Here is a 19,380-nt window from a genome sequence, read left to right as displayed (position 1 = left end):
GTATGGATACCACAGCAAAAATCTAATTCAATATCCCACTTCAACACAACTTGGATCATTCACTCCATATTGGTATAAAGTGTGTGTGTGTGTGTGTGGGGGGGGGGGGGGGGGGGGGGGGGGGGGGGGTTCAACTTCTTATTTCTCATGTGCAAACAAAAGCTTAAAGAAAATTAAACATATGAATCAAATGTCAACTCTTTCGCATAATCTAGGTGGGAATTTTTCTTAGTCACTACCTCCATTCCTTTTTAATTGTCACATTTTGACATTTTACACAAATCAAGATAATCAACAATTGATACTACTTTTGATGCAATAAGCTATATTTTTACTATAATGACCTTATTCATTTAATATCTCATTTCATATATTTCTCTCTCCGCAATAAATAACTAAGGACAATATTGGTAAAACAACATTAATGTTGCATTGAACTTCGAAAGTGACAGTTAAATAGGAACAAAAAAATTTTCTAAAAATGACACTTAAAAAGGAACGGAGAGAGTATTTGGTGTTTCACATAGATACATCAGATACATCTTTGTATGGCAGCTTTAGAGTCACTTATTCATAAGAGGATAGCCGGGTCATTATTGAGGTGTTAGTGACGGTGAGTCACTCCCATCTTACGTCAATAGCCTCCTCCTTTTAGAGCTAAGCCCGGTCATTCTTGGGGTGTTAATGAGGGTGAGTCACTCCAACCTTACGTCAATAACTTGCTCTTATTTTTGGGAAAATAGTAAGTGTGAATCACTACAATCTTATTTTGGTAGGTTTTAACAACTTAAAGAATCTATCTAAAACAAACTTAAAACTTAAAGGACCAGAGAACTATTTAGCCATGTTAATAATATAATTTACAAAGTCTTATTATGAATAAGGGTATTAGTCATTTTTGTTTTTAATGTGTAATGAATAATGCCAGTAGTCCTTTAAGTATAAAAATTTCAAAATAGTCCATAATTGAGGACTTCTCTAAGGGTGTGTTTGTTTCAAGTTATAATTGTTGATTCTCGGGAATAAAATGATAGAAATGTATATTCCTATGTTTGTTACAAGTTTACTAAAATTTATTCCTTGGTATAAAATGTCCCTGGGAATAGAAAAAAATTCCCAAGAAAAAGGGTGGGAATAAAGTTCCCATGGAGATGGGAATAAATTCATAAATAATTTACCTATTATAATCCCTATTTTTATGGTTCCTAGGAATATTATAAAGTTAACCAAACATATTTTTCCTAAATTCCTTGGAATAAAATTCTCATCTTTATATTACAAGGAATGTTATTCCTAGGAATAAATTTGGTAAACTTAAAACAAACACACCCTTAATATCATATTTATCCTTATATAAAAATAGTTGATGTTTAAATTGAGAGACTACTTAAACTAACCAAGTTTTTTTTTTTTTAAGAAATTAATACTAGAGATAATCGAACATGAGACATTGAGAAGGAGCATACTCTCAAGTCTCAAGCTAATATCATCAGACCAACTCATGTGGGTTAAACTAACCAAGTGTTCAATCAAAAATTATTTTAAAATTTTCTTATATCAATATTTTTAATATTGTAATTACGCATCGTACTTTTAAAGACCAAAATGACTATTACTTTTTACAAATACTTCGGAATTTTATTAATGTCATTGTCAAGTCATATTATTTTATTTACTTCATAGTATATAACAATTATAAATAATCTATTATTATTTCACATTGATCCAATCTAGGATAAATGCTATCAGTGACTACTACGTAGGAGATGGACGTCTACTGAATATAGTTGTGGCTATCTGTGTAGTTACCATGTATCTTCTTTTGTATTGTCTTTCTATCATTGAAGCTAGCTATGCAACAATATACATTTAAATTACTCGTGGTAGATTTATATAGAATCAGAACTATAACAGCATATTGAAATGAATTGGCTTTCTCTCATTTTAGTGTGCGTGATATTCAACTTGGCCTTCAATCACTTTGTATCAAATGTAGAATTATATGTTTGTGGCATGTTTTTCCATCTAAAAACAACAACTCTGTAAATTCAATAGAGTTTGTCTTGGTTGACGAAAAGGTAAGATAATTTTTACATATATTAACGGTTTAGTACTTTTTTACTACATTTGGTACTAATCTAAGGTTTCTTTATCTGTTATTATATTTTTATATAGGAAGAATATTCGAAAACTGATATATAATCAACCATATTCTCGTAAGTTTAGTTCAGTATTGTAAATCATGTCTTCGAAGTATCATCCCACTTAAAGCAAGGTATTTTTCCATGGCAATAACATGATTTGTCGTATCAATTTGTAAATCATATCAACAAACAGATAAACATGAAAAAAATAATATCACTTTACCTTTTACTGATATGCAGTACGATGATTTGTCGTATCAATTTTTTCAATGCTTCAAAAAGTTTGTATCACAGATTTCAAGCTTAAATATGAATATATATATTTATATTTAATTTCTTTTAAGGTTTTCAATTTTAATTTTAGGCTTAAATGCTCTTTTGGTCCCTTAATTATTTAATTGGTATCGCTTTGGTCCCTTAACTAAAAAAAAAATTGTTTGAGGATTTTAAGTTTTTTTTTAGTCTCGTTTTGGTCCCTTCTGTTAGATTTCTGTTAGTTTTAATAAAAAACGTTAGGTGTGGACACGTGTCACCTTGTCATTGGCTCTGAAATTTTTTTTTTTTTACAAAAAAAATCTATTTTTTTATATATAAAAAAAATAATAATTTTTTTTAATATATATATTTTATTTTTTTGTAAAAAATTCTCAGAACCAATGACAAGGTGACACGTGTTAACTCTGGGACACGTATCACTTTGTCATTGGCTTTGGGGTTTTTTTTTTAAAAAATAATAATTTTTTTGTAAAAAAAAAAACTCAGAACCAATGACAAGGTGACACGTGTCCAGGAGTTAACTTTTTTTAAAATTCTAACGAAAACCTAACAGAAGGGACCAAAACGAGACTAAAAAAAAACTTAAAATCCTCAAACAATCTTTTTTTTTAGTTAAGGGACCAAAGCGATACCAATTAAATAGTTAAGGGACCAAAAGAGCATTTAAGCCTTAATTTTAACTACAGTAAAAAAAATTATCCCTACATTTCAAATTCAAAGTTGAAGTTCATGTATGTGATGGAACCAGGGAACACTTCCTTGCTATTCATGATAATCAAATTCATAATTTGATTAAAAACGATTGTTCTCAGTTTATACCTCTGATGTTGAGGTATTTTTTTGAATTCATATTTTTTGTGGTTATTTTTTCTTCATTTTCCTTTTCGTTATTTATAGTTTGAGCTGATTTTATAATGGAGAATTTTCCTTTACGGTTGTTGAATACTTTGTGTGAAGTTTTTGAATGAAGAACCAAAGAAGTTGTTGGAAAACTACACCATGTGCAAAAATTCAAATGAAGCTTCAAATAACAACAAAAATATCGTTCAATACTAAAAAGAGGTAGGGATTCTATACAAAAAGGTAGGTCCTAATAATATCATGAAACTGACTTAAAGCTCTGCTGCTTCCACCATGTTCTCAAAATCTTTTGTTCCATAAGGATGAGTAAACCAGACACTGTCACGACGATAGTCCATGTCTGAAATGGGAATCACATGCTATTAGTAATGTTACAAAACACAAAAGCAACTTAATAAGAAATGAAGTAAAATTACCAAGTGGTCGTTCCCCTGCACTGCTGCCAAAAATAATAAGCATTTCCACATCAATCATCAATATTTTCATCATCCTTTATGTATTTCTCTTGCACTTCTGCAACTGTAGATTGCTGAGTTAAGGGAAACTCATCGTTTTTAAAAATTATGTCCAGGAGAGTGGCCAGAGAAAAATAAGCAACATAGTGGAGAAAATGTATATCGACACACACACTCAAAGGGTGGCCTTATAACATTCGGTTGAAAAATAAGGACTAAATGTACCTGCCTACCGGAACTAGGTCACATAGCTCATTGTTAAATTAAATGACTTCTTTCAAATAGGACTAATAATGACTTTAGTGACATTCAAACAATAGTTAGGAAAAAAATGTACTTGTGACATGTTTACAAGGAAAAGTATACGTGTAGCGCAGAAACGCACTATCCACAAATGATACTTGCATGTCCTTATTCCATACAAAGCCACCTTTTAACAACTGATTCACGAGTCTGGTAATCATCATTACCATGAGCGAAGCACCTATGGTAGCTCATCAAGCCTAAGAACCCTCTTGGTCCTTTTGTATGTGTAGATGTAGGCCATAACTACATACAATACAAAGCTTCACTTTTATAGGGTCTGATAAGACCCGTTTGCCGATATAGTATGTGGCCTAAATACTCCATGATGGCTAGGCCTAAAGTACACTTATTTTCAGCACTCAAAGGTACATTAATTTATTTCTATATATTTGCATTCTGGGCCTATCAAAGGAAGAAGACGAGAAGAATCCCTTTTCCTGAGAAAGAACCAGTTTCTCTACTCAGCCTAGCAACAAGTATGATCACTCAAAAAATTATGACCCTTCTTGGTTTCCTCCCCACTATATACCTACTATCCTCTCCTCCTCCTGCATGGTCCTTGTACCCCTTCTTAGACACCTTTTCTCTATCTACCCATTCTGCTCTTCTCTCTCTTCCATTCCCTCAACAGCTGATATCATGTTTCCTTCTTCTTTCAGACACAAGTAGGCTTTGTTTCTTGGGCCCATTTATTCCTTCTACTATTCTCACGCCCCTTCTCTCCTCCTACATACTTGCATTTTGGGCCTATTGTATACAAAGAATGAAAAGCCTTCCTGGATGGTTTAAGAGGTTCATGTCTCACAATTTTCTCGTTATATTTCTTATACCCTTTCCTCCCTAGCCTTGACCCTTTTTATTCTTACAGTAAACTAACTATAACATTAGTTACTAACTTACTGCCTGTTAAGTAGTTGGTGTGTTTAGAACAGTCACCTACTTACCCCTTAGAAGACTATTATTGGCCAATACATTTCCCCCAACTCTCCTCTAATTAAGGGTCTCAACTTATCATCATTCTGCCAACAAGAATATTTTCTAAAGAGCTTTTACATAAACCCTTCGAGTTACAATCAGTCATTTCCACCAACTAATAGGATGAGTTTGGAGTCCGTAGCAGTGTAGGAGGCAACTATTGTGCTTATAATACAATACCATCATCACTTTTGATACTAGAGGACTAAAAAAACAGTTCAAAAACAGTATAAGAATTCAAAGAAAGAACCTATTCAGATTACAAGTGCAGATTGGTAATTCTATTATGCAATTGCTGGGTAAATGATGTTATTTACTGTCAGAATAGTTGCATGAGAAAAAAAAGGATATCTATAATAATCCCAATCAGGAGCTCCCATAGCAATCTTGCTAAACTCAACAGCACTTGCATCTATGCTGGCAAATATGTATCCATTGGTTTTGTCTATCAGCTTCACTAAATTCCCTACACTCTCTTTGTCCTGTAAAAGGATAATCCAACTTAGAATTTCTACTGAACATTTGATACGAACAAAAGAAAAAATTAGGCATATCTGGCGTACCTGAATATCTAAGGTTGTAAAATTCACAAGACTGTAGTGTTCAACGACTTCACACAATTCCTTTGTGAGCTTTCTGCAAATATAAAACATAATTCTTCTAAAACAACTTGCTCAATAAAAAAAACTGTGTATCTTAAGGATGATATGGATAACATGACAGAAAAATAACTTTCATCTGACCCATTTAAACCAAACCTAACCACCATTTGCAAACGAGGAAAATTAAAACATGACTCGATTCCAGCATATATTTGATTTCATTATAAGCTGCTAATATAAAAGGAGCACAGCATAGAGAGAAAAGAGAGAATAAAATGTTAACCAAATCGTGGAGCATTGTCATCTAATATCTATTCCATATTTTACATTAGCATCTATCATCAAGTATGACGCTGTTCACAGCAACAATTTAATATGGCATGAAATGACCAGCATAGACAAGACAAATAAGAAAATAAAACTTAGGAAACTACATTTTAATAAAGGAAACAGTTCAAAAGTTCTAACGAGTACAAAATACTACATTACTATCACACTCAGAAAAACTGTTACACTTAAGCGTCAGTAGGTAAAGAATTTCCACACAACAAAGCACACCTGTACTTAGCAGAGTGAGGATCTTTATCAAGACTGTGTTGCAAATATGACAAGTCTTGCACGTCTGTATAAAAATCAAGGTTGAAGGCTGCAACAATGAAATGGTAAAATGAATATACAAATTTGTCAACTATAATAACCAGCTTAAAAAAAAAAAGCATTTAACCGTAGCATGCAAAAATAATTACAGCACCTAGCTTTCCGTAGCTCTCAATTAAATCAATTTTTGACAAGACATTTATGTGGGGTAGTTCCATATGTAGCATTGTGGATAAGGTTAGAAGCAATGCACTGATGTACTTCCCAGGGTCACTACAAAGGTGAGCATCAACCAAATGCACTGCCGTTAACTGCATAGAATGAAAATACAAATTAGTTCTTAAAATAATGGTTCGACACTAGGAAGAGTTGAAGACAGAACTATACCCTTAAATTTAATTTCTTTATGAGTTTCATGATGACATTCTTGGCATTTGAATGAAGAAAAAATAGTTCCACTTGGCCAGGAAAATCAAAGAGTAAATAATGATCTGAAATGTGAATAATATTGTCAGAACGCTAGAGTAGTTTAGCTGAATAGGAATCATAGTAGTTTGTGAGTGCATTTAAGGATAATTTAGGCTGTAAATCTACAAAGTAATGTAACAACCTTTCAGAAGAGGTTTCAATTTTGCTTCCAACCAGTCAATATTTTTCTCTAGATAATCCATACAGTATACAAGACCTGCTTGTACAACACAAGTGAAACTTCAGAATATGAATACAGTAAGACACAAATACCTAGGGTCTGTTTAGATTATATTTGAGCTTATCTGGCATAAGTACTTGTGAGATTTTTGGAAGAACTAATGGAAGCAGTTAATGACATGTTTCATAAGCTGTTTTTAGCTTATTCCCACAAGTTTTCCATGATAGCTTATAAAAATAGTTAATAGCTTATTTGAGAACAGTTTGGCTATATTTTATCTTTTGTTTTAGAATTAGCTTATACATAAACACTTATAATAAAAAAGCTTATGCTATAAGCGCGTAATTAAGTTGTTGATCCAAACAGGGCTCTAATAAAAGGTATTAAGGTGGTGTTGGCCCATTCAATAGAACAATTAATTTGCATATTGGGTAACTTCTTATATTTCTCATATACGCTATAAATGATGAAACTGATGTCCATTACCTCTGAAACACTAACACAGATGCAAACACTAGACACACCATTAACACTGAAACACGTTTTCAATCTGAAAGGGCCGATGCTATATACCATCACCCATGCCTACACTTCAAATGTGCCATCACACAGAACTATTGGTTATGCCATTCAACAACCAAGCCTTATCCCACTAAGTGGGATCGGCTACATGGATCAAACGCCATCATAATGTTCAATCATATATCATACCCCTATCCATCTCATTAATCTCTAGATCCTTAATAATTTCACTAATTTATTTTTTTTGAATGGTAAATGTTAGTAATTAGTTATTAGATTAATATTTACTCTTTCATTCAAGTTTGAACCCATGACCTCCAACTCCTTATCCCTTATCACAAACCAGTTGAAATACCCAACCCTCCCCCACCCCCAATAGTTTTTTCTAGTTCTTCCTCTGCCTCTATTGATTTGATCTACTCTCAGTCTGATCTTCTCTCGGTTATGACAGTAAACAAGCACAAAATTTAAAATGAATAAATACTTAAAACAACAAAAAAGGAATAGACTTACCCCCATTAGGACCAAGAGAATGTTCTATCATGACATCGCTAAGTTTCACAAGATCCTCAATGTTAATAGCACATTCATATCTATATTTATTATTAAGGTTAACCATATCAATTAACTTAACTATACATCTAAAAAAGAGAGAGACCTTTAAGAATAACAACAACATTTCAAAGAGATTAACGGAAGGATACGGTAATGAATCATTAGCAGGATCCAAATTGACAACAGCAACCTTCCTGCATTTGAAAAGTAGAAAACATTAGCAAATTAAATACCTAAATTAGTAGAAATTAGAAAGAAAGAAAAAAAACCTAAATTTAATTAAAAAGATAATATATTGTAAAGTGTGAAGCTTTACCTTCCAATAAGATTGAGAAACTGAGACATGCCATTGCAGTAAGTTGTTTTGCCAGAGCCAGGAGGACCAATGACTACTTGCCCAAACACCATTTTTCTTCCTTCCTTAAAATCTAGTGCTAATAATAATAATTAAAAATTAAACCTTGCTTTTATATTGTGAAGTATCAGAAAATTGAATCAATCGAATGGAAACAAAGGGTTTCGTCACAAAAACTTAAGCTAAAAACTTTTTGAAATTCATGTTGAGGAAAGACAGATATTTGGCGTTTTAGGGTTTTTGAGACGAAGAGGAAAAGTGAGGCACTAACGTTCAGTTGGTGGACTCGGTAGAAACGAAACAAAGCAAGAGAACTAGTGACCTTGGAGAAGAAGAGATGAAAGAGAATGAGTTATAACAGTAACATCAACATTAACATCTCTAAAGAAAAAAAACATTAACATGGTTATACAAACAAAAGGGGGCAAAATATGATTTAGAGACATTTTCGGGTTAAATATGTTTTTGATCTCTATAAATATCCCAACTTCTCGTTTCGACCTCTAAAATTTTTCATCAACTCAACACAAAATATTCAGTCCACACTTTCGGTCCAAACAGTTAAACGGGGCTAATGGCAGATGATGTGGCAATGCCACACTGGCAAATGAACCAATCAACAATTAAAAAGTCCAAACCAAATAATAAGCACTTTCACTTGTCTAACATGAAATGAAACACCAAAATCAATCAAATGCAGAGCTTAGTCACAAAAGGATTAGCTGAAGTACTTTACAGGCAGTATAGTTTAAGTGTATATACAATCAGTATACAAACTCAAACAATTCACTGAAGTATTAAATAAACCAGAAACTTGTTCAGAAAAATTTTAAAAATAAGCTAGTGATCTTGCATTCTTAACACTGCATAAGAAGAAACATAAGAACAGATTATGCAGCAGAAACAGATGGCTACAGCATACAATGTGAATCCAGTTTAATGCACACATTCACATCATCTGAATGTGAATTGGTAAATTATCGAGTCTTGATGAAATAATTCTGAATTTTTTTCTACTTGCTAATGGTAGAAGTATACACTAGATTAAAAAATAATGTGTATTTTCATTAAAAACTCAATCTTATTAAACAATATCAGCTCATTAAGATATTAGAACATAACGATGGATGACCACTAGAGGTGGGCATGGTTCGGTTAACCATATTTACTGAACCGAAGTGTTGAAATGGTTCGGAATAAATGAACCGAACCGTTTAAGGTTTGGAACTAACCGAATTGAACCAAAGTTATGGTTCGGTTAACCGTTTGCTTGCCTATTAACCTAACCGAACCGAACCAAAACCAAAATTTTGAACCGAAATGTATTTTTTTATCCTTTTGCTAATTTAATTGTGTTTTTTTGTCCTTTTGAAATTTAATTGCAGGGTATTCGAAACATTATTATTATATTAAGTGTAATCCATTGATAAATGTCTGTTTGTGAATAATGGTGGTGATGAGAGTTTTCACTATGTATTTTCTTCTTTTGGCTCTAATATTATTATAACAAGAAAGTTGATGCTCTTGTCATTGAAATGTAGCTCTTGCAAAATGTGTCTTTGAACCGACGAACAATCAGCCTATCAAAGACAACAAACCATATTACTGCCAAGAGGTAAGTATGGCTTATCACATGAAATCATATCAAAACCAAGCTACAGTTACTGCCTACAAAACATGTTCCATAAATGTTGGAGGTTCAACACCAAGATACTTTACCCTAACCTAGACTATTAACAAAGAATAAACATAGTTGGAAAATCATCAAGAGAAAAGAAACAAGGAAACTAAAGCTGCATTAGCCAAAAGGTTTAACAGAAGAACGTGGCATGCTAACAGAAGACCGTAAACTGGACCATTCTGCCAAATATTCGAGGTCCGTTTTGGTTGAACCAACTAATTCAATTCAGAAAATGGTAAATGTTATACATATTATGAACCATCCAAGTTTCAAGTTGTGTATCATTAATCAATGAAGAAGCCAACATGTAATTAAATCGTTCAATGAAACCAAAACAAAAGCATCTTAGTTTAAATAACAATTGAAAAAACATTCATTATTCATCTAGTTCAAAAGAATACTTGATTGTCTCAAACAAAATCCTCACATCCTATAAACATATAGAAAAGCTTAAGCCAAGTGTGTACAAGATATATCAACAATAAGGCTAATAGTTGACACGGTTAGCCTTGTTCATGATGACAAGTAGCAGCTCAAACTCACTAAGGGCCACGTTTCAAATACTTGTATTGAGCACATTACTACACATTTGTTTTCACATATAAATACCTTACTCTAATTCTGTTTTTGTACATAACACACACAAAAACACACACTCAAATCCATCCACATTTTCATTTCTCTGTTGAAACCTGAGTGTGTCATACACAAACTATACACAAACAACAGAAGCTAGGAGGGTTACATAATATGCTTTTTACCATACTAAAATGAGCTTTTTCCCATACAAATTTTCTCAGCAATAATCGCATTGTATAATATATCATACCCAGAAACTAATAGACAAAGCCAAAATCAAGCATACCAAGAAACTAAATTCCAAAAACCCAAATTAACCATGCTCAGAAACTAATTTGTAAAAATCCAAAAACACAAATTAAGCATACCCAGAAACATGTCGCTCAAAAAAAAGCATACCCAGAAATCAAAACTAAGAACTATATACAAAAACAAAAATCAACCCTAGAAACCCAAAACAAGCATACCCATAAGCTAATTTGTACCTTAGATTCTTCAGAGAAGATGATTTGAAGAAGAGGTGGAAGTTAGAGTCGCAGAAGAATGAGCTTCGATTGAAGTGAGCTCACTGTCACAGAAAGATGAGGTGAAGAGGTAGACTCGCCATCAGTGAGCTTCGATTGAAGAGGTGAAGATTGAAGATGGTGAATTTGATTGAATTTGAAATGAAATTAGGGTTTAGAAATGGTTCGGTTCGGTTCATAACAATTAATTACGGTTAACAACAGTTTGGTTCAGTTAGTAAACTGTCTTTAAAATAATGATTCCACAGCCCGGAAAATATGATCAACATTTGAAAGAATACACATTTACCATTGCATACCAGATTACACCAGCGTGTTAATAACAGAACAATGAATGATCAACAATACCATCAAAATTATGGTCTATAAACAGCTCATAGAAAAAATCCTTAGTATCTTGGCTTATCCCTATACAAATAATGAAGGTATTTTAAAATGGTAGAATTTGCATTCCTCCTAGGTGTGTGATATGCATTCACTAATCACTAATAATTGAATAAAAACGAAAACTCTAGAAAACAATTTAGATGCATCATAACCATAATCAGAATCACGAACACGGCACTGACGCCTAAACACCAGTGACAATTTATGAGAATGAAAGTGTAAATGTAGCTTCATGTCTCAAAAACACTTTCTTTCTTCATACAAGGTTCATTTTAAAAATTGCAAATGATTATAAAAACATGTTATAGACGTCGGTGCTAAAATGAACCAATCAACAATTCATAAATCCAAATCAAATAATAAGCACTGTCACTTCTCTAACATGAAATTGAACACTAAATCCAATCAAATGCATAGCTTAGTCACAAAAAAGGTTAAATCAAAGTTGAAGTTTTTATTTATCTTTAAGAAAAATTAGTCACAACCCACAAGCTCATTCAAGTTCAACACTAGATTTTAGGATTAACAAACATAGATGAATTAAATAAATAAGAAATGGTAAAGGGAGATAATCGAATCAAGAAAAATCGAAAGGTAATTGAAAGGAGAATCATTGAATCGTTCGTTACCTGAAAAGGGGAGATTCACAATGAAGGAGGGTTTCTGGGTGTTAAAGGGGAACGAATAATTCTGAGTTTTCGAATGGAGCAAGAGAGGGCGTAAAGGTTTCTAGAGAGTGTTGAGGTTTTTGTTTTTTTAGTTAATGAAAAGATGAAAAAAAAAAAAAAAAAAAGTGTGTAATTTTTGTTGACTTAAGTAAAAAGAGGTAATAACGACTTCTTAAAAATAAAAATAAAAAACTATAGACTACTCTATATAATTTATGAGTCCTAGCAACGAGTAGCCTCGGTTAGGCCGATTCTAGTATTTTTTAAAAAGAAAGATTATAAATTAATGTAGTGTGGATTAAGTCGATTCTAAATGAACGTTGATAGTGTCCCCATCGGGAGCTAACACTACAATTGAAGGTTAAATGTTGTTTCATGTGGTTGTTTGTTATTGTATCAAATTCAGAATCATCACCATGATTGTTGTCCGGTTGATTCTCCTCCTCTCCTGGGTTAATTTGGGTAGAAGGCTTGAACAATACATTCATCCAAATAGTGAATCCATGTCTCCACCTTCCATTGTTGGTTGGACTTGCAACTTCCACTCACCCCAATTGTAAATGGATATGTTGCATGCGTGTTTTTAGCTCTCAATTCCAATTTTGGAGACCATTGCAAGTAGATAGGGAGATTGAACCCCTCAAATTAGTCGGTCCTTAGACCAGTTATCGAGTTTAAACAAAATTATATTGCAAAATTGTAAGATATGCATTAAATATGGAGATGAAATGTTGAACACCATGATGAGATGTAGAATTACGGAAAATTAGGGATAAAGATGATCCGGAATTAAATTCACCAAATTAATTATTTTTTAGTTATTTTAGTAAAAATATAGCATAATATCCTACGTGGCATGTCCAGTCAGTGCACTGGATTTCGATCTTGACTTCATTTATGTAATCTCCTTAGAGAAGAAAAGCTCTCTTCTCATCACCACCACTCATCCGACTTCAACAAAAGTATCATATCTTCCTTCCTTTCAGAATCCAAACTTCGTTCACCTGACTACCACTGTCCACTAACACCATCATTTCTCTTCTCTAACATATCCAAATCATTCTGATTCGATGTAACAGCAATTGCATGGTGCGCTCTCCCTCGACGCCATCACCTCTTCTCCTCAAATTGTTGGCTCTATCACGATTAGTTATCATGGTGAGTGTAAATCCATGTTGTTTGTCTGCAAGTTTTTATCCTTTTTTAGGGCGAGGATTGAAGCCTTTTAAGTTGTCATTTGTCGATGGTTTGTGGCGGCAATTTTTTTCATTGGATATGGGATCCCCCTCCCTCCTCTGTTTGAAGTTGTTTCAATTTTAAAGTAAGATTATTGCAGAGCGCCGCTGTCAGCTTAGTTGGTTTCGTTCGTGAGGTGGACTCGAGATTGGGTGTTTCAGATATGTCACCCTCCTAGCGGGTGGATGGATTGGTTCGTTTTAAGCAATTATTGCCTTGGATAGTGGGTGTTCTCTTTCTTAGATTTTCTGATTTATTCAGATTTGTTGAGATTTCAAGGTTTCAAGAATTCAGGTTCGCCTCCAACGCATTGATCTCCTCAATATCAGTATTAGTCTTCGATTTCATATTGTTCGTGCTTGAAAGAGTCTTTTGAACCACTTTTGTTGTATTTGGATTGGTTGTACACCCGTTTGGGCTAATTACGTGGTTTGACTGGGTTAGGTATATGCCCTAAGTATCTTGTATTTTCTTTTATTTTAATTTGAATTTATTTAGGATATTGCAGAGAAAAAAAAAAGTCTAGTCAATGCATGATCATTAAAAACTTACAATGTGGCACTGCTACACTATCCGCTATTACTCCCATTTGAACATGGGGACCAAAAATGTGAACAGAAACGTCTGGAGGACTAAAAATCATCGAATAATTTTAAGGGAACTAAGATAAAAAGTTGAAATATTTACATGGACAAAAAATATAATTAACCTAAAATTGTGTGTGTGTTTGTGTTTTTTCCTTTTATGGAGTAAAACATAATGGGTCAATAAAGGTTGGGTGGTAGGAGTTAACACTCGCAATGGGGTCGTGAGGATTTATATACAATAGGGAAAACCCTAATAAAAATCGAGGAAATTGATACAACAATTCGAACCTTAGTAATTACTATACAATGTTCAGATCCAGAATTTTCAAATTCTATATAATAACGGGGAAAATCCTAATCAATATTGGGGAAATTGATACAACAATTCAAACCCTAAACCATTATTGTACAATGTCCAAATTAAGAATATTAAAATATTATACAATAGGAAAAACCTTAACCATAATTAGGGGAAATTGATACAACAATTCAAACCATAAACCTTAATCCACTGTGTCATAATTTACTATGAATCTCTAAATCTTACTCATGAAACTTGAATAGGTACCCGATAATTATATATTGCGAACAGAGACAACTTCAAACAAACTCAACCAACAGCAAGACAAAGTGATAAGTGACCGACTAGGACCGTCTTCAAAACAAGCTAGGAACTTGACCCTACTGCGACATGTCGGTAGAATCAAAGTTATCAAAAAGTGTGACCCAAACCGCGACCTGCCGGGAGAACCAACACTATAAAAGTTATTGACCCAAGAACAAAGAAAAAGTATTCACAAAATAGAAAACCTCAAATTGATTAATTCTTCAAATTGTAATTTGAGAAGTACATGAGTTTCTTATTTATAGCCCAGGCTTGAAAAACTAGAAATAAATTCTCACTACCATGCATTTATAAGATACATTGATAAGTGCATGTTTTCTACTTAGAAAATAGGCACTATCATGAATAAAATTCTCACTAGCCACTATAATGACTTAGAGCACTACTTTGAAGCATTTAAAGAGGCTTAAGAATACAAAAGATCATCTAAAAATCCACCCAAAAATAAAAACGAAAATTACATATTAAAATGAAGAAAATTGGACTTTTAATGGTTGTTTTATTTATCACTAATCAGCCCACTAAAGCTTATTGTCATGCGAATTTCTTATAGGTTTCCTTCCACATGCTTAGTGAACTCTTGATTTCATCATTCTCCCCCTCTTAAAGAGGATTTGCCCTAAATCCAAACAAGCAACAACGGAACAATTTTTTTTTGTTTTGAACAAAATAAGGTGATAGATGATAGACAACACCTGATTTAAAGAGCTGGTGTTTCTGATAACAACTGATAAGTGACCGACTATAGGACCGTCTTGAAAATTGGTAAGGAACTTAACCCTAACCGTGACCTGTCGATAGAATCAAAGTTATCAAAAAGTGTGACCCTAACCGCGACCTGCCGGTAGAACCAACACTATAAAAGTTCTTGACCCAAGAACAAATGAAAAGTTCTCACAAAGTAGAAAACTCTCAAATTGATTAATTCTTCAAATTAAGATTTGAGAAGTACATGAACTTCTTATTTATAGCCTAGGCTTGAAAAACTAGAAATAAATCTCACCGCCATGCATTTATCAAATACATTGATAAGTGCATGTTTATTACCTATAAAATAGGCACTTACATGACTAAAATTCCCACTAGCCACTATAATGACTCAGAGCACTATGAAGCATTTAGAGAGGCTAGGAGAATGCAAAAGATCATCTAAAAATCCACCTAAAAATAAAAACGAAAATTACATATTAAAATGAAAAAAATTGGACTTTTAATGTTTGTTTTATTTAGTAGTAATCAGTCCACTAAAGCTTCTTGTCATGTTAATTTCTTATAGGTTTTCTTTCACATGCTTATTGAACTCTTGATCTCATCACAATACTACTGAGCAATTCTTCTATTTCACAACAACAGATTACCACCAGTTCGAATATGAGAAGAAAGATACGAAGGAGAAGAATGTGTTAAGATATAAGTATGGATTTCATGGTACGAACACGATGACACCTACACAATTGAGTTTGACTTTACGTATGAACAAGAAGGTTAAATTCAAATAAAATTAGAAGAGGAAATTTTTTAATTGCACTAGGTCCCGTTTGGATTGAGCTTATTTTGAGCTTATGTAAAACAACTTATGCAAAAAAGTAAGCTTTTATTTATTATTAACAAGCTTGTTGAGGTAGTTTATGAAAAAACTAAATATGAAGATACCATAGTAGATAGATAGATATAATATATAATTTTTTTAATAAGTCTAAATTAATTTAAATATTATTTATCTTGTAATAACTTTAAATTAATAAGTTTAAAGGTAATTCCCCTCAAGAAAGTTTAAAGATAATTATGGACTGGTTTGCAATATTTAAAAGTTATTAAATCCACATATGATAATGTATATCATCTACTTGTAATATATGACATGGCATCGACAATAACCTAATTGTTTATATTAAACGACCGTACTAAAAAAGTTAATTTTCTGACTTCACTCTAGAAGCTCTCAATTAAAATACTTTTATTGAGGCAAATACATTTTTTAGAATGAATTGAGGCAAGTACATGTATCATTTTTTCAGGAGAGTACATGTATAAATTATTTTATAGTAGTTTTATGTATATTAAATGAGTTTTTTTAGAAATAAATTATATTCAATAAGTATAACATGCGAAGATTCATTCAATGAATTTTGTATCATCAACGTTGTAAATTCGAAAATATGAGTATTTCGGTGGCTTGAATATAGACATATTTGTAGGCACATATGTTATGTTGTTTTGTGTTATTAACATGAATGTTGTGAGTTTGTTCGTGGTTCATCCGTTTTGTTTTAAGTGACTTTGAATTTGCATTGTATCGAATGTATTCTATCAATTTGAATGAATATCGTTTATTTTTTTCAAAAAAATATATAATTTATTTTTTAGTAGGTTTTTTTTATTGAAATAATTTATATTCAGTTAGTTTTTTTTTTATTTTTTTTTTATAGAATTATATTCGATGTATAGTACAGAAAATTTAACACATGTTTTATAATAGCAAGTCAAACAAAGTCCATGCTCGGTAAAGAAAAAGCCCACGTTTATTCTTATAAATAAAAAACATATCAATCAATTGATGAGTAAAAACCCTAAAAATCAGAGTAGAGATAAAACCCTAAAAAAACAAAGTAGAGAGTAAAACCCTAAGATGGAACCGCAGACTGGCCCTTCGGCCTTCGCCACTTCTTCCATCCACAAGCGCAAACACCTGTCCGAGGATCACTCGCCTCCATTCCACCCTTCTTGCGACTCTTCGATGCACAACTTCACCGGTTCTGTCAACAGTTTGGCCACTACTTCCGGTTCTGTCCCCGACTTTGTGGTTAAGGACGAAGCCGCAACAAATATATTCACTGAAAACTTGCAGATAAGAGGTGGTTACAGTGCCAGGGAAGAGAGTCTTAAGAAAGAGGAAGAATCTGGATTACTCAAATTTGTATGCGTGTGCAATGATGGTGTTGATGACCATATGGTTTCGTTGATAGCATTAAAGAATATATTTGCCAGACAACTTCCCAATATGCCAAAGGAGTACATTGTCCGACTTATTATGGATAGGAACCATAAGTCTATAATGGTTATAAGGGAGCCTAATCGCGTTGTTGGAGGCGTTACATATCGTCCATATGCAAATCAGAGGTTCGCTGAGATAGCCTTTTGTGCAATTAGTGATGATCGACAAGTAAAAGGTTATGGTACCAGATTGATGAATCACTTGAAACAGTATGCACGTGATGTAGATGGACTGACACATTTTCTCACGTATGCTGATAATAATGCTATTGGCTATTTCATCAAACAAGGTTTTACAAAAGAGATTCACTTGGAGAAAGATCGATGGGAAGGTTATATAAAGGATTATGATGGGGGAACTCTCATGGAATGTAAGCTTGATCCAAAGATTCCTTATACTGATTTAACAACTATGATCCGTCGGCAAAGACAGGCACTATTTGAAAAGATTAGAGAACTATCAAACTGTCACAATATTGTTTATGCTGGAATTGATTTTCAGAAGAGATCAGAAGATGGAGTTATTCCTAATAGAATTGTTGATGACATCCCTGGTTTGAAAGAGGCTAAATGGACTCCTGATATGTACGGTCACTCGCGGTTTAGAGCTTTAGATGGTTCTACTGACCATGCTACAAACCTAAAACATTTAACTGAGTTTATGCGGTCAATTCTAAAGGAAATGCATGATCACCCTGATGCTTGGCCATTTAAGGAGCCTGTTGATGCACTGAGTGTTCCTGGTTATTATGAAATCATCAAGAATCCGATGGATCTAAAGACAATGAGTGAGAGGCTGGAGTCAGAACAATATTACGTCACATTTGAGATGTTTCTCGCGGATGCCAGAAGAATGTTTGAGAATGCACGAACCTATAATCCTCCAAAAACCATATATTACAAATGTGCTACAAGACTAGAAGCACACTTTCAAAGCAAAGTGACAACACTCCTACAGTCTGGCTTCAAAATTCAGTAGAGAGACTTCAACAACCCTGCTTACTACTGTATTTAGATTAATAGTAGATTTTAAAAATTAATGTGTTGGCCTACTCTCTTTTATTTTATCTTTATGACAGAAAACCTTCACTCATTTATTATAAATATATATTCCCTTGTTGCTTTAATTTTTTTTTTTGTTTTGTTATGTAATGTGCCATGGATATCAAGTGTTTCTGCATCTATAGTCTATACCATTCTAAAGGGTTAAATAAATTTTTTGTCTTTAAAAAATTACAAAAGTATCTGACATTGGGAGAAAATTGTATGACTGTATTTTTTTGTTCATCACGTTCACAACATGGATTTTTCTGTTCGACTATATTTTTCTTCTTTAGACTAATATCAGCACACGTAGTAAAGAAAATGTAGCCAATGCGGCAAACCGGCCTATCGGAAGAGTTGTTGAATATTGTTAATTGGTCATTTGTGTTGGTGTAGTAGAACAGAAAAAATTCATTTGAGTACTATCTTGTTTATCACCTTTAAATATTGTATTTCCATTCACTTTCTTAGTGGTACTTTTTTTTGGCGAAAATTTTTCTGTGACACTGGAACTCTATCTCCAAGCAATATAAACTTTAATAATTGAGGAAAACATATGAATGATCATGTAATAAAAAAGAGTAAATAGCTGATTTTTAGGACTTTCAATATGTAAGGTAAATATGCCAGCAATTGGAAAATATGTATGCATTTATTAAAATAATGATGAACCGGTTGCAATCATGAATATGTAGCCATGATTCTTGTGTTAGATGCATCTTCTATAGCCTTTAGACTTGACTCTGGTTATAACTTAC

General features: G+C 32.9%; 2 protein-coding genes across 6 annotated transcripts; one reads left to right on the top strand and one right to left on the bottom strand.

The window, feature by feature from the left end:
- Window positions 1-3,355: 3,355 nt before the first annotated feature.
- On the bottom strand, window positions 3,356-12,234 carry LOC11411004 (GPN-loop GTPase QQT1). 5 transcript variants are annotated; one of them, XM_024773694.2, is made up of 13 exons: window positions 12,098-12,228; window positions 11,043-11,171; window positions 8,259-8,376; window positions 8,092-8,136; window positions 7,901-7,980; window positions 6,827-6,901; window positions 6,604-6,707; window positions 6,371-6,527; window positions 6,178-6,265; window positions 5,581-5,653; window positions 5,369-5,499; window positions 3,698-3,802; window positions 3,405-3,621 (listed from the first exon to the last, which is right to left on the bottom strand). In XM_024773694.2, exons 3-12 carry the CDS (start codon window positions 8,348-8,350, stop codon window positions 3,748-3,750), a joined length of 900 nt encoding a protein of 299 aa, XP_024629462.1. In that variant the 5' UTR covers window positions 8,351-8,376; window positions 11,043-11,171; window positions 12,098-12,228; the 3' UTR covers window positions 3,405-3,621; window positions 3,698-3,747. The 5 variants fall into 5 exon arrangements, with proteins under 5 accessions (XP_024629463.1, XP_024629462.1, XP_024629464.1 ...); XM_024773696.2 differs by having other exon boundaries at window positions 11,043-11,125; XM_024773695.2 differs by lacking the exon at window positions 11,043-11,171 and having other exon boundaries at window positions 3,356-3,621; window positions 12,098-12,234.
- Window positions 12,235-17,213: 4,979 nt separating this feature from the next.
- On the top strand, window positions 17,214-18,557 carry LOC11407441 (histone acetyltransferase GCN5). The gene has a single exon (XM_003628544.1). The coding sequence runs from the start codon at window positions 17,214-17,216 to the stop codon at window positions 18,555-18,557; it is 1,344 nt and encodes a 447-aa protein (XP_003628592.1).
- The last annotated feature ends 823 nt before the right edge of the window (window positions 18,558-19,380 follow it).

The sequence above is a fragment of the Medicago truncatula genome, chromosome 8 (assembly GCF_003473485.1).
Source record: "Medicago truncatula cultivar Jemalong A17 chromosome 8, MtrunA17r5.0-ANR, whole genome shotgun sequence".
Classification (NCBI taxonomy): domain Eukaryota; kingdom Viridiplantae; phylum Streptophyta; class Magnoliopsida; order Fabales; family Fabaceae; genus Medicago; species Medicago truncatula.
This window is presented reverse-complemented; position numbering and strand designations above follow the sequence as displayed.

Coding starts and splice junctions, on each gene's coding strand:
- LOC11407441 (XM_003628544.1), top strand. CDS start 17,214: ATGGAACCGCAGACTGGCCCTTCGGCCTTCGCCACTTCTTCCATCCAC.
- LOC11411004 (XM_024773695.2), bottom strand. CDS start 8,350: ATGGTGTTTGGGCAAGTAGTCATTGGTCCTCCTGGCTCTGGCAAAACA. Junction 6,902..7,900: donor TTCTCTTGGTCCTAATGGGG/GTAAGTCTATTC, acceptor TTGTACAAGCAG/GTCTTGTATACTGTATGGAT. Junction 5,500..5,580: donor TTACAACCTTAGATATTCAG/GTACGCCAGATA, acceptor ATCCTTTTACAG/GACAAAGAGAGTGTAGGGAA.